The sequence below is a fragment of the Oncorhynchus mykiss genome, chromosome 18 (genome assembly GCF_057628025.1).
Source record: "Oncorhynchus mykiss isolate SJ-2025 chromosome 18, ASM5762802v1, whole genome shotgun sequence".
Lineage (NCBI taxonomy): Eukaryota > Metazoa > Chordata > Actinopteri > Salmoniformes > Salmonidae > Oncorhynchus > Oncorhynchus mykiss.
The window spans coordinates 53,165,673-53,179,912 of record NC_143039.1 but is presented as its reverse complement, the minus strand read 5'-3'; the positions used below and the strand labels follow the sequence as shown (position 1 = coordinate 53,179,912).

Genomic DNA, 14,240 nt, shown 5'->3' with positions numbered 1-14,240 from the left:
CCTGTTTCTGTTTGTCATCCTGGATTTGCATCTTCACCAAATAACCAGTGGCGATTTTAGCATGTAAATCTTGGTGGGGCAAACACATTTTTTTAGATGCATGCAAGCAAAGCCCCTAGACAACACAACACTAACCAATACATGAATTACACTATAACGGCGACAAACAGTGCTCACAAACTGTTAGGGCCTACATAAAGCTGTCCCAACAGCAGAGCTTTCTTTTCAGCACCATGGAGTGAATCCTTACCACTGCTACACCTGGCGATCAGCAGAGCTTTGTCTGGCAGTGAAACAGTTAATTCAGCCTCATTTACTGCCTTTCAAAAAAACATAGCTGATATGGCTGACTTGATTAAACAAATGTGGTTTCTACTGACAATTGACATGTACAAACTATCGCATAAGGGGACGATGAGCGGATAAGAGGCAATCCGTAATTTCAATTAAGACATCTATGACCGAGCGAGGAAGGACGTAGTCAATTTTTTCAGCACTTTTGAAATGTACAGTGACAGAATTCAGAACATGGGCCGTTCTTATAGTATTCTCCCTGTACACCAAGTTAGAACCGTCAGATAAATAAAGGGGGCGGATACGCAGACAATGAAAGCTCTTACAATATTAAATGATCATATTTCTCTAAAACAGGCTAAGTAGGCTAAGTTATGAGGGGGAAAGAGACCAACTTATTAGGGTGAGGCACATGGGCTACTAACAGCATACCACCCTGCATACCACTGCTGGCTTGCTTCTGAAGCTAAGCAGGGTTGGTCCTGGTCAGTTCCTGGATGGGAGACCAGATGCTGCTGGAAGTGGTGTTGGAGGGCCAGTAGGAGGCATTCTTTCCTCTGGTCTAAAAAAATCTCCCAATGCCTCAGGGCAGTGATTGGGGACACTGCCCTGCGTAGGGTGCCGTCTTTAAGATGGGGCGTTAAACGGGTGTCCTAACTCTCTGAGGTCATTAAAGATCCTATGGCACTTATCATAGGGGTGTTAACCCCGGTGTCCTGGCTAAATTCCCAATCTGGCCCTCAAACCATCACGGTCACCTAACAATCCCCAGTTTACAATTGGCTCATTCATCCCCCTCCTCTCCCCTGTAACTATTCCCCAGGTCGTTGCTGCAAATGAGAACGTGTTCTCAGTCAATTTACCTGGTAAAATAACAGATAAATAAAAAACTGCGTATTACATACACTTAGTATTACTTTCTTAGCTTCAGTATACATATCTCCCTGGCATATTACATCATATACTGTATGCAGCAGCATACAATACATTTTTGGACTCAACTTGTTGTGCTGTGCTCACTTGAACAGGAAGCTTGTGCGGCGGTCCTTCATGTGGGCAAATTTTATCATCAAACATTGCCATCAAAGTCTGGCATTCTCTGGATTTAAGGTGCATTCAAGACAACTGCAAACTCAGGAAAAAACAGGGTTGAATCATGACGTCAGTGATCTTCAAGTTGGAGCTCAAGAAAGAGGCCAGAGTTCCTGACTTGGAATTCCGAGTTAGATGACCGTTCACTACGTATTTTCCCAATTGGAACTAGTTTTTTTCAGAGTTCCCAGTTTTCTTGAACTCACTGAAGTCTGAGATTTCCCAGAACCAAGTTTCCAGTTGTTTTGAACGCCGCAGAAGTCATGTTGGATTGACAGCATGGCCAATGTATACAACCTTTACTGGCCCGTGGTGTTGAATGTTTATTCTTTATAAGCTTGGTAAAGAGACCCTTAAACCCAGACTTGGACCACACACCCTGATAAAGCAGGCTAATGATTGTTTTGCAATATTTGCAGTTAGCCACGGATTCTTTCCAAACCACTCATTGTTGAATTTGCAATTTCCAAGTTGTTGTGTAATATTTATGTCCAATGGCCAATGAGCACCGATACATTTTATCTATAATTTCTCTTCATATGACAAGGATTGTAAAGGATTTGCCAGTAGATTGTCGACTTGATTCATGATCATGACTGCTTGTCTAGCTTGCTAGCTAAGATTTTGAAAGTATGATGTTGACATGATCAGTCCATTCAAAGCTACTGTATATATAACGTGATTTGACGTCATTTTATCTGTGGCCAATGACCTTGAGCCTTCTTGGATGGGCACTTCTAATGTAACTGTATGGCAGCACCCAAGGGGCTTGAATTTTCGAGCTCTCCCCATAGATTTTTTTGTGACGTAGTGTCCCCATGACTGACAGAACATTGAGCCAATCACGGCGAAACTTGAGAACTTGACCAACCCCTATGCTCCGTATTTTCCTTTGGCTGCCCACCACCACAGAAAGCACTGAGCTATGCTGAAACGCCTGCATTTTGGAGTTGCCTTACTCAATGTTTGTATGTGGCTTTATTAACTCAAATATATATATATTTTTTTACATTGTTTGCAAACTGATATGTGACACGTATTAATGCCAAAATAACATGCAAAACAGGCAACCAAAAATAAAACAAAAAATATATATACAGACAGTACCAGTCAAAAGTTTGGACACCTACTCATTCCAGGGTTTTTCTTTATTTTGACTATTTTCTTAATTGTAGAATAATAGTGAAGACATCAAAACTATGAAATAACACATATGGCAGCCCCATTAAATAGTACCCGAAAAACACCGGTCTCAAAGTCAACAGTGAAGAGGCAACTCCTGGATGCTGGCCGTCTATGCAGAGTTGCAAAGAAAAAGCCATATCTCCGACTGACCAATAAAAATAAAAGTTTAAGATGGGCGAAAGAACACAGACACTGGACAGAAGTACTCTGCCTAGAATGCCAGCATCCCAGAGTCGCCTCTTCACTGTTGACGTTGAGACTTGTGTTTTGCGGGGTAGTATTTAATGAAGCTGCCAGTTGAGGACTTGTGAGGCGTCTGTTTCTCAAACTAGACACTCTAATGTACTTGTCCTCTTGCTCAGTTGTGCACCTGGGCCTCCCACTCCTCTTTCTATTCTGTTAGAACCAGTTTGCCCTGTTCTGTGAAGGGAGTAGTACACAGCGTTATACGAGATCTTCAGTTTCTTGACAATTTCTCGCATGGAATAGCCTTCTTATCTCAGAACAACAATAGACTGACGAGTTTCAGAAGGAAGTCCTTTGTTTCTGGCAATTTTGAGCCTGTAATCGAGCCCACAAATGCTGATGCTCCAGATACTCAACTAGTCTAAAGAAGGCCAGTTTCATTGCTTCTTTATGGGGCAAAGTTTTCAGCTGTGCTAACATAATTGCAAAAGGGTTTTCCAACAATCAATTAGCCTTTTAAAATGATAAACTTGGATTAGCTAACACAACTTGCCATTGGAACACAGGAGTGATGGTTGTTGATAATGGGCCTCTGCATACCTATGTAGATATTCCATTAAAAATCACCCGTACAATAGTAATTTACAACATTAACAATGTCCACACTGTATTTCTGATCAATTTGATGTTATTTTCATGGACAAAAAAATTGCATTTCCTTCAAAAACAAAGACATTTCTAAGTGACCCAAAACTTTTGAATGGTAGTGTATATACAGTCTATAGGATTGAGGTCAGGGACACTCCAATACCTTGACTTTGTTGTCCTTAAGCATTTCGCCACAACTTTGAAAGTATGCTTGGGGTCATTGTCCATTTGGAAGACCCATTTGTGACCAAGCTTTAACTTCCTGACTGATTTCTTGAGATGTTGCTTCAATATATCCACATAATTGTCCTTCCTCATGAAGCCATCTATATTGTGAAGTGCACAAGTCCCTCCTGCAGCAAAGCACCCCCACAACAGGATGCTGCCACCCCCGTGCTTCACGGTTGGGGTGGTGTTCTTCGGCTTGCAAAGCTCCACCTTTTTCCTCCAAACATAATGATGTTCATCATGGCCACAGTTCTAGTTTTGTTTCATCAGACCAGAGGACATTTCTCCAAAAAGTATGATCTTTGTCCCCATGTTCAGTTGCGAACTGTAGTCTGGCTTTTTTATGGCGGTTTTGGAGCAGTGGCTTCTTCCTTGCTGAGTAGCCTTTCAGGTTATGTCGATGTAGGACACGTTTTATTGTGGATATAGATACTTTTGTGTCTGTTTCCTCCAGCATCTTCACAAGGTCCTTTGCTGTTGTTCTGGGATTGATTTGCACTTTTCGCACCAAAGTACATTCATCTCTAGGAGACAGAATGCGTCTCCTTCCTGAGCAGTATGACGGCTGCGTGGTCCCATGGTGTTTATACTTGCATACTATTGTTTGTACAGATGGACATGGTACCTTTAAGCGTTTGGAAATTGCCGGATGAACCAGACTTGTGGAGATCTGCCATTTTTTCTGAGGTCTTGACTGATTTCTTTTGATTTTCCCATGATGTCAAGCAAAGAGGCACTGAGTTTGAAGTTAGGCCTTGAAATACATCCAAAGGTACACCTCCAATTGACTCAAATGATGTCAATTAGCCTATCAAAATGACTTGTGTCGTGCACAAAGTAGATGTCCTAACCGACTTGCCAAAATTATAGTTTGTTAACAAGAAATTTGTGGAGTGGTTGAAAAACGAGTTTTAATGACTCCAACCTAAGTGTATGTAAACTTCCGACTTCAACTGTATATAGCATAAAATCTACATGTAGCTTTAGTTTGAAATTCCTGATGGTGTAATACTCAACATTTGTAACCAATTATAACACTCCTCTTAGTGTGTAAAATGAGACAAATATTGAGTATTAAATATTATGTATAAGTATAAATTCTACATTAGTACTGAACTCAAGGTCCTGGGCCTTTTCTTAATTAATGTTGCAGTTGGTATAAATGAGTCAGATTTTACCCTGCAAAGTCTCTATTTACCAAGGGAACAATTTCTACACACACAGCAACATTTGTAAATAACATTTCTCCCAATCATCCTTAAATATCATCGTTCATATTCAATGGAACATAACAAACTTTCTATATCTCCTCTCATAAGTCACACAATTTTATGTAATGGAAACTGACTAACATATTCCATGGCTTGGAACATCAAAGATAAGTAATTTTAGTAATTTTCTTTTACAGCATATTACTTTTATTGTAAGTTTACTATTACCAATTTATCTTTATTACCAATATATTTAAATCGATTTACTTTTATCTATTCGACTTGGAAAAATTGGGAAAGTTAATCTGTATATTCGTAGATGATCTGGTTTAAAGCAGTACACACACATGAAATAGAACAGAAAACATAAACAGCTAACATGGTATTCACACAGACAGTCAGAAACTGCTTAACTTAGTCATTTTCAGGCTGACCCATCTAGACTGTGTTGTGGCTGCCATGTTTCTATACCATCGCAATTCTTGTTGTGTTTGAACAACTTGGTTGTCATTCTCTCTGTTTTGTGTTATTTCTCACGAGGAAATATCCTGTGTACATTTTCTTTAACCAGATGCTTTGACAAGACGCCTACTGCGTTTGAGCAATCAGCACTCCTACACAAGAGGGGGACTCTTGGACTTTAGAGTGGATCACACCAGTGGCAAGCTGAGCAGCAAGGGTCAGCCTGCAGTCACATGCTAGAACAAACATCCAATGATAGTCCAGTACTTCAACCTACGCAGCCATGGGGCTTGATCTGGGGTGGCCCCAATCGTTCCTGAAGGACTATAAGACATTTGGGAGGCCCAAGGAAAGATACCGTCCGGCCTAAACTGTCCTGCAATTCAGGTGAGTGGTCCTCTCTCTTTTTCTGCCAAGGAACTCTTATGTTTGATATGGTAAAATATTTGATTTTCTTGCAATATGTTGTTTAGTAGTAAAAACATAATAACTGATGTGCATTCAATTGAAGAGGGACATTTCTTCCCAACCAGATTGTAAGCTGCTCATTTAAACGGTGTTGTTATCAGCAGTAGTTGAGAAGGTGATCTTTAAAGTGCTTGATAGATGTTTTATTCCTGTGTTTTAAGAGGTAAACTGTCAATATGAATCAAGATGATTCTTCTCAGTGAATTCAGAAAGGCAAATAAAGATGTAAATGAAACAGAGTCCATGTTTAATTCCATTACACATTTGCTCAGACAGGCAGAAGTTGCAATTTACTAGGGAGTCAGGGGTATGGGGTATTTTTATTTTCTTTATTTGAACCTTTATTTAACGAGGTAAGTCAATTAAGAACAACTTCTTATTTACAATGACGGACTACCCCAGCCAAACACTAACAACGCTGGACAAATTGTGCTCCGCCATATGGGACTCCCAATCACAGCCGGTTGTAATACAGCCTAGAATCGAACCAGAGTCTGTAGTGACACCTCTAGTACTAAGATACTGTGCCTCAGACCACTGCGCCACTCAGGAGCCATGACTATTACTATTACTCCATTACTATTAAACCAATTAATTATGATTTGAAATCTTCCTGAATTAACTGAGTTAAGTTTATCTGATCCCAAACCTGCCACTGAGTGCCCTTATTTGTTATACCAAGAGAAATTCCTTGAAACCACAAAATGCTTTAGGGGTGGCAATCCTACCACCCGGGAGTGGTGGGAAAAGTACTCAATTGTCATACATGAGTAAAAATAAAGATACCTTAATATAAAATGACTCAAGTAAAAGTCAATGTCCCACAGTAAAATACTACTTGAGTAAATGTACTAAAGTACAGTGGTGGAAAAAGTATTCAATTGTCATAATTGAGTAAAAATATAAAAAGTAAATACTATGTGTCTACATAAAATTCCTTATATTACACAAACCAGACAACACGATGTTCTTGTGTTTTAAATATACGGATAACCAGGGGCAAACTCCAACACTCAGACATCATTTACAAACGCAATATTTGTTTTTAGTGAGTCCACCAGATCAGAGGCAGTCGTGATGACAATGCGTTGTGTGTGAATAAAAGTAACAAGTACTTTTATGTGTCAGGGGAAATGTATGGGATTAAAAAGTACATATTTTCCTTAAGAATGTGGTGGAGTAAAAGTACAGGTTTTCAAAAAATATGAATAGTAAAGTAATGTAAACATACCACCAAAAAATGACTTAGTAGTAATTAAAATTATTTTTACTTAGTTACTTTACACCACAGCCATCCGGTGATCAAACCATGCCTCCACAGACCTATGGGGTCAAGCTAATCCTAGCACTTTCTTCTCTCCTCAGGTGCCATACTCAGCAGCCATGAAGTTCTCCCTTGCCGCCCTAGTTGTCGTGCTCGCTCTGGCACACGGTAAGTGAAAAATCTTCATAAGTGAAAGGAACACTCTGTCGTTAGCTTCTCCCCTGTGGTAGCACTCGGAATTAAATACGCAATCATAGCTGAAACAAAAACACGTACACACACAGTCTCATAGATTGCATTCTGTATGGAGAACAACTGCTCTTTCCCTCACATAGACTGACCAGGTGAATCCAGGCGAAAGCTATGATCCCTTATTGATGTCACTTGTTAAATCCACTTCAATCAGTGTAGATGAAGGGGAGGAGACAGGTTAAATAAGGATGTTTGAACCTTGAGACAATTAAGACTTGGATTGTGTATGTGTGCTATTCAGAGGGTGAAAATATTTAAGTCCATTTGAACGGGATATGGCCAGGAGCACCGGTTTGTGTCAAGAACTGCAATGCTGCTGGGTTTTCACGCTCAACAGTTTCCCGTGTGTATCAAGAATGGTCCACCACCCAAAGAAAATCCTGCCAACTTGACACAACTGTGGGAAGCATTGGAGTCAACATGGGCCAGCATCCCTGTGGAATGCTTTCGACACTTTGTAGAGTCCATGCCCGATAAATTTGGGCTGTTCTGAGGGCAAAAGGTGTTCCTAATGTTCGGTATACTCAGTGTATAATACAACAATACTGAGAGATATGCAACATATAGGAATATTATATTGCAGAGTTGGTGGATTTATTTATAACTCATGTATTTTAAATTACTGTATGTAGATAGAGTCTTGTATGTGCTGTTGTATGCTGTATGGGCATAAATGGTTTGAGTACAATGTTGGAATATGTTAATGAAGTTATCCTTTGGCTACCCATAGGAAGCCAAGCAGCACAGTCCCCCGAGGTTGAGAAGCTGGCACAGTATTTCCAGGATCTGTCAGCTCAGCTGACCTCCACCACTCAGGAGCTAGTGCAGAAGATCCAGTCAGAGTGAGTGACATTTTTTAAACAATTATCTGTGAAAAAAAAACACAACTCATCTTCATTGTTTTGCATAATTTACAATAAACAGCAGTCAAAAATAATGCTAAAGAATGGATGCTTCGCAACAATCATATACATTAGATTAAACATGCTAATGACCTGCAAAAGCTTTAACAGGAAATGTGTTTCGATCTTATTTTCAAATAATATTTTTTGGCTTGTCAATATTCAGACCACTAACCACCAGCTTCCTTCCAAACAGAACCTTCGTAGAGGATGGAAAGGCCCAGCTGCAGCAGATCCAGGCCCAGCTGGCACCCCTGGCCGACAATATGCAGGCCCAGCTGAAGCCCCTGGCTGAGAACATGCAGGCCCAGCTTAAGCCTCTGGTCGACAACTTCCAGGCTCAGATGGAAGACCTCTTCCGCAAGCTGATGGACCAGACCAAGTCCCTCGGCCAATAAAGCAGTTATTTTTCAATAACCTTATCACCTCGGACCGAATCAACAGCTCCATGGGCTTACAATCAGTCAAAACCAATCCAACAAGAACCCGACAAGCTTCCAACCCTCTGCTTAAGTCAATCAATCAATCAATCAAATGTATTTGTAAAGCCCCTCTAACATCAGCTGATGTCACAAAGTGCTGTACAGAAACCCAGCCTAAAACCCCAAACAGCAAGCAATGCATGTGTAGAAGCATGGTGGCTAGGAAAAACTCCCTAGAAAGTATTTTTGTGCCAAGAAGAATGTGCCAAGACGAATGTTGTTGACATGCAAAGACAGACAGTAGTAATCCAGAACATCATTAAAACTTGGAAACTGGTTCTGTGGTATCTATTGTAATTTGTAGTCTATTAATTTTCACTGAAATTAGTTTCCAGTCATACATCAATTCACATATTTGTTTGGTGTACGATTATTGAAAATCTGTTTAATTCCTCAATTTAGGAATTCTAGTTTCAATAACCCATTTTACTCCATCACAGGTCATACACTACCAACCCATTCCCTCAATTAAAACATCAATACACTCCCTCCGTAATTATTTGGACAGTGAAACAAAAATGTATACTTTTGGCTCTTCTCCAGCATTTTGTATTTTCGAGCAAATGTTAAATATGAGGTGTCAGTACAAAATGTCACCTGAGGGAATTTTCATATATATCGTTTTTACCGCTTTGAAATAAAGCAGTGGAGAACTGGGTTGTCGCTACATGGTATACAGCTACATAATCAGGAATCAAGGTAAGACCCAGGTGCAGACTGTCGAGGTAACAATGTTTATTGTTGCAACAGGGGAGGGCAAAGACAGGTCAAGGCAGGCAGGAATCGAAGATCCAGGGTAAAGCAAAGGTGCAGGATGGCAGGCGGACTCAGGGACAGGCAGAGTTCAGTAATCCAAAGGTGGAGCAACGGTACAGGACGGCAGGCAGACTCAGGGTCAGGGACAGGCAGAGAGGTCAGGCGGGCAGTACAGGGTGAGGATATGCAGAGGTCAAAAACCAGGAAGATGAGGAGAGAGAGGCTGGGAAACGATAGGCGCTGACAGGAAACCGCTGGTTAGCTTGAGCGAACAAGACGACCTGGCAACAAACAGACAAGGAACACAGGTATAAATACACAGGGGATAATTGGAAAGAGGGGCGACACCTGGAGGGGGGTGGAGACAAGCACAGGTGAAACAGATAAGTGTGTGACACTACAGATGGAAGTGACACCAACATTGCATAAATCGTCTTTTTTTGTTGTTGTTTCGGGCAGAATATTTTCATTTTAATTAAGCATAAACCTAAGCAGTGTCCTAACCTTTACCTAATTATTTTAACCTGCTATGTTAATTATCATAACCTGCTGTGTAAGTTCTCCTAACCTATGAAAAGTCAATTCTGTTCGTAGCGGTATACCATCTAGTCCTCACCGCAAAACCATGACGAAAGTAACACGGTGTGGAAGTAACACGCCCATTTTCTCAAATAACACAGAAGCCAGAATAACGTAATGACACACGCATGTACCTAATGAGGAAGACAACCTCCCAGCAAAAAATCTGTACGCTTGCAACAACATTTCAACCAGTTATATACAAAAGTTGTTTTGAGCGAGGGAAAGTAAAAAAAAGAGTTGTGTAGAGTTGTGTTTTTTTTTTTTCACGGTTCCAGACATCAAATCAAATTTTATTGGTCACATACACATGGTTAGCAGATGTTAATGTGAGCGTAGCGAAATGCTTGTGCTTCTAATTCCAACAGTGCAGTAATATCTAACAAGTAATATCTAACGATTCCCAACAACTACCTACTACACACAAATCTAACAAGTTATCTAACAATTCCCAATCAGCTACCTAATACACACAAATCTAAAGTGGTGAATATATGGATGAGCGATGGCAAAGTGGCATAGTCAAGGTGCAATAGATGGTATAAAATACAGTATATATATGTGATATGAGTAAAGTAAGACATGTAAACATTATTAAAGTGGAATTATTTAAAGTGGCATTGTTTAAAGTGACTAGTGATGCATTTATTAAAGTGTCCAGTGATTGGGTCTCAGTGTTGGCAGCAGCCTCTCTGAGTTAGTGATGGCTATTTAACAGTCTGATGGCTTTGAGATAGAAGCTGTTTTTCAATCTCTCAGTCCCAGCTTTGATGCACCTGTACTGACCTCACCTTCTGGATGATACCGGTGTGAACAGGCAGTGGCTCGGGTGGTTGTTGTCCTTGATGATCTTTTTGGCCTGTGACATCGGGTGTTGTAGGTGCCATGGAGGGCAGGTAGTTTGGACCCGGTGATGCATTGTGCAGACCGCACTACCCTCTGGAGAGCCTTGCAGTTGAGGTCGGTGCAGTTGCCGTACCAGGCTGTGATACAGCCCGACAGGATGCTCTCGATTGTGGATCTGTAAAAGTTAGTCAGGGATTTGGAAGTCAGGCCAAATGTCTTCAGCCTCCTGAGGTTGAAGAGGCGCAACTTCACTACACTGTCTGTGTGGGTGAAACTTTTCAGTTTGTCTGTGATGTGTACGCCCAGGAACTTAAAACTTTCCACCGTCCCTACTGCTGTCCCTTCGATGTGGATAGGGGGGTGCTCCCTCTACTGTTTCCTGAAGTCCACGATCAACTCCTTTGTTTTGTTGACGTTGAGCAAGACTTTGTTTTCCTGACACCACACCCCGAGTGCCCACTTTAAGTAAGAAATCATAAATGTATTTTCGTGAAATGCCTGGGTTCGCCGAGGATCTCTCTGTGAATAGGACAGCCTTGGAAAAGGGATTGGGCCTTTTCGCGGCACGCTTGTAAGGCTCTGATTGTCCGAAATGGTTCCAACAAGTCTTCTACTGTTGTCCTTCTTTGTAGTTGTCCGGTATCCTGTGACTTGCCGTGTAGTCCTGAAAAGAACTACAGAGTTGACTTTCCTTACATTCACTCTTGAAGAGGCTTCTTTGAAGATATCCTAGCCAGCTATATCGATGGTTCCCCAGTGGGGTGATGAGAGTAGCGTAATGATGGTTTGAGCAGAGTAACAGGATGGTCCTACTTAAATTCGCTTTCGAAGATACTTTACTTACAACAGCTAATCAGCTGTACCAGATATTGCCTGGGGAGGTAAGTTTATCGTGTCCACCTCGTGTTGAGATTCAAAGTTCAAAACATTTTAAACGTGCAGCTGCCGCTTCACGCTTTTTCCGGTCTCACTTCAGGGCGGTTACTAGTCACAGTGCAAAGTTATAGAAAACAATTATTTCTTACAGCTTCTCACATCCCTCTCTTAACAAAAACACTTTAATCATTTTTCATACTACATGCACAACGCATAGTATGGAAACTTCATATATGTACTGTAGTGGGTATACTTTCCAAGTAACAGTATTTCCTTTATAACATTTTTAATGACATCACAAAATAACAAACAAAATGACATTAGTGTTCTATAGATCGCCTCTGACCGTTCCCCATGTTCTACATTAGAAATGTTGTTCCACTATTTGCTTTTGAAAGTGTTACGAGTTTCAGCGGGAAAAATGTTTGTTGAGACAAAGCACATTCCTTTGGTGGATTTGGAGAGCACAGGCCTGGATCTTCTCCCTTGATTTACAACAGTATGTGAGTTGTTAATCCCCACTAGTTATTTTCTTCCCCCTCTATGGGTGAGAGGGGATCTGACTGAAGTTATTCATTGCAAACCTGATCTGACCTATTTGGATTCTCGTGGACAGTCATGACACAGATATTGTGCACTTCTCGCAAGCCCTTCTGACAAAGCCTGTGTTATTTCGGCCCGCAGTAGGTACAAAAGTAACGTTGTGGTAGTTCTGTTCTCTATTTCATTTGAACTCCTTTAACCTAGAAATTAAATTACAGTTGCTAATGGTTGAGTAAAATATGGTGGCTCTAGCTCTATCAATCTCTGAGTATGTAAGAAAATCGTGTACCTTTCATCCCAGTTCTTCCCCACTTTATGTATCTAGCCCCCGATTTTAAGAAGTTAAGTACAAATGTACTTATAGTGTATGAAATAAGTTAAATGTTTAGTATTTGGTCCCATATTCCTAGCATGCAATGATGACATCAAGCGTATGACTACAAACTTGTTGGATAATAATGTTACACAACTCTATTCTGGAGAAATTGGTTTTCAAACAGCTAAATTATTAATGTTCCAGTAGGTCCTTCAGGTCCTTTGGCACTGGCCTTTTAACTATCCCAAAGCCTAGGACCAAGAAGCAGGGAGAAGTATTAAATAAACAACAATCCTCAGAAATCTACACACTACCCATAATGATAAAGCGAAATACGTTTTTAGAAATGACTGTAAATGTATTCAAAATGAAAAACAGAAATTCTTATTTACATAAGTATTCAGACCCTTTGCTATGAGACTCGAAATTAAGCTCAGGTGCATCCTATTTCCACTGATCATCCTTGAGATGTTTCTACAACTTGGAGTCGACCACTGGTAAATTCAAAAGTCTACTGATTGGACATGATTTGGAAAGGCACACACCTATCTATATTGACAGTACATGTCAGAGCAATGAGGTCGAAGGAATTGTGCGTAGAGCTCCGATACAGGGTTGTATCGAGACACAGATCTGGGGAAGGGTAGCAAAACACTTCTGCAGCATTGAAGGTCCCCAAGAACACAGTGGCCTTCATCATTCTTAAATGGATGAAGTGTAAAGTGTTGGTCCCATGTTTCATGAGCTGAAATAAAATATCCCAGAAATGTTCCATACCCACAAAAAGGTTATTTTGCTCAAAGTTTGTGCACAAATTTGTTTACATCCCTGTTAGTAAGCATTTCTCCTTTGCCAAAATAATTCATCGACCTGACAGGTGTGGCATATCAAGAAGCTGATTAAACGGCATGATCATTACACAGGTGCACCTTGTGCTGGGGAAAATAAAATGCCACCCAACACAATGCCACAGATGTCTCAAGTTTTGAGGGAGCATGCAATTGGCATGCTGACCGCAGGACTGTCCACCAGAGCTTTTGCCAGAAAATGTAATCTTCATTTCTCTACCATAAGCTGTCTCAAAAGTCATTTTAGAGAATTTGGCAGTATGTCAAACCGGCCTCACAACCGCAGACCACGTGTAACCACACCAGCCCAGGACCTCCACATTCGGCTTTTTCACCTGCGGGATTGTCTAAAACCAATCACCCAGACAGCTGATGAAACTGTGGGTTTGCACAACCAAAGAATTTCTGCACAAACTGTCAGAAATCAGGAAAATCATCTGTGTGCTAGTCGTCCCCATCAGGGTCTTGACTTGACTGCAGTTCAGCACTGTAAACCGACTTCAGTGGGAAAATTCTCACTTTCGATGGCCACTGGCATGTTGGAGAAGTATGCTCTTGACAGATAAATCCCAGTTTCAACTGTACCGGGAAGATTGAAAGCAGCATGTATGGTGTTGTGTGGGCGAGCGGTGTATTGATGTCAGCGTTGTGAACAAAGTGCCCCATGGTGGCAGTGGGGTTATGGTACGGGAGGACATAAGCTAGGACAATGAACACAATTCCATTTGATCAATGGCAATTTGAATGCACAGAAATACCGTGAAGAGATCCTGAGGCCTATTGTTGTGCCATTCATCCTCCG

General features: G+C 40.9%; 1 protein-coding gene across 1 annotated transcript; it reads left to right on the top strand.

Moving 5' to 3' along the window:
* Positions 1-5,533: 5,533 nt before the first annotated feature.
* Positions 5,534-8,951, top strand: LOC100499581 (type-4 ice-structuring protein). Its single transcript, XM_021572216.3, has 4 exons — positions 5,534-5,693; positions 7,140-7,206; positions 8,021-8,132; positions 8,389-8,951. The coding sequence occupies exons 2-4, from the start codon at positions 7,158-7,160 to the stop codon at positions 8,588-8,590; spliced, it is 363 nt and encodes a 120-aa protein (XP_021427891.3). The 5' UTR covers positions 5,534-5,693; positions 7,140-7,157; the 3' UTR covers positions 8,591-8,951.
* Positions 8,952-14,240: the final 5,289 nt, after the last annotated feature.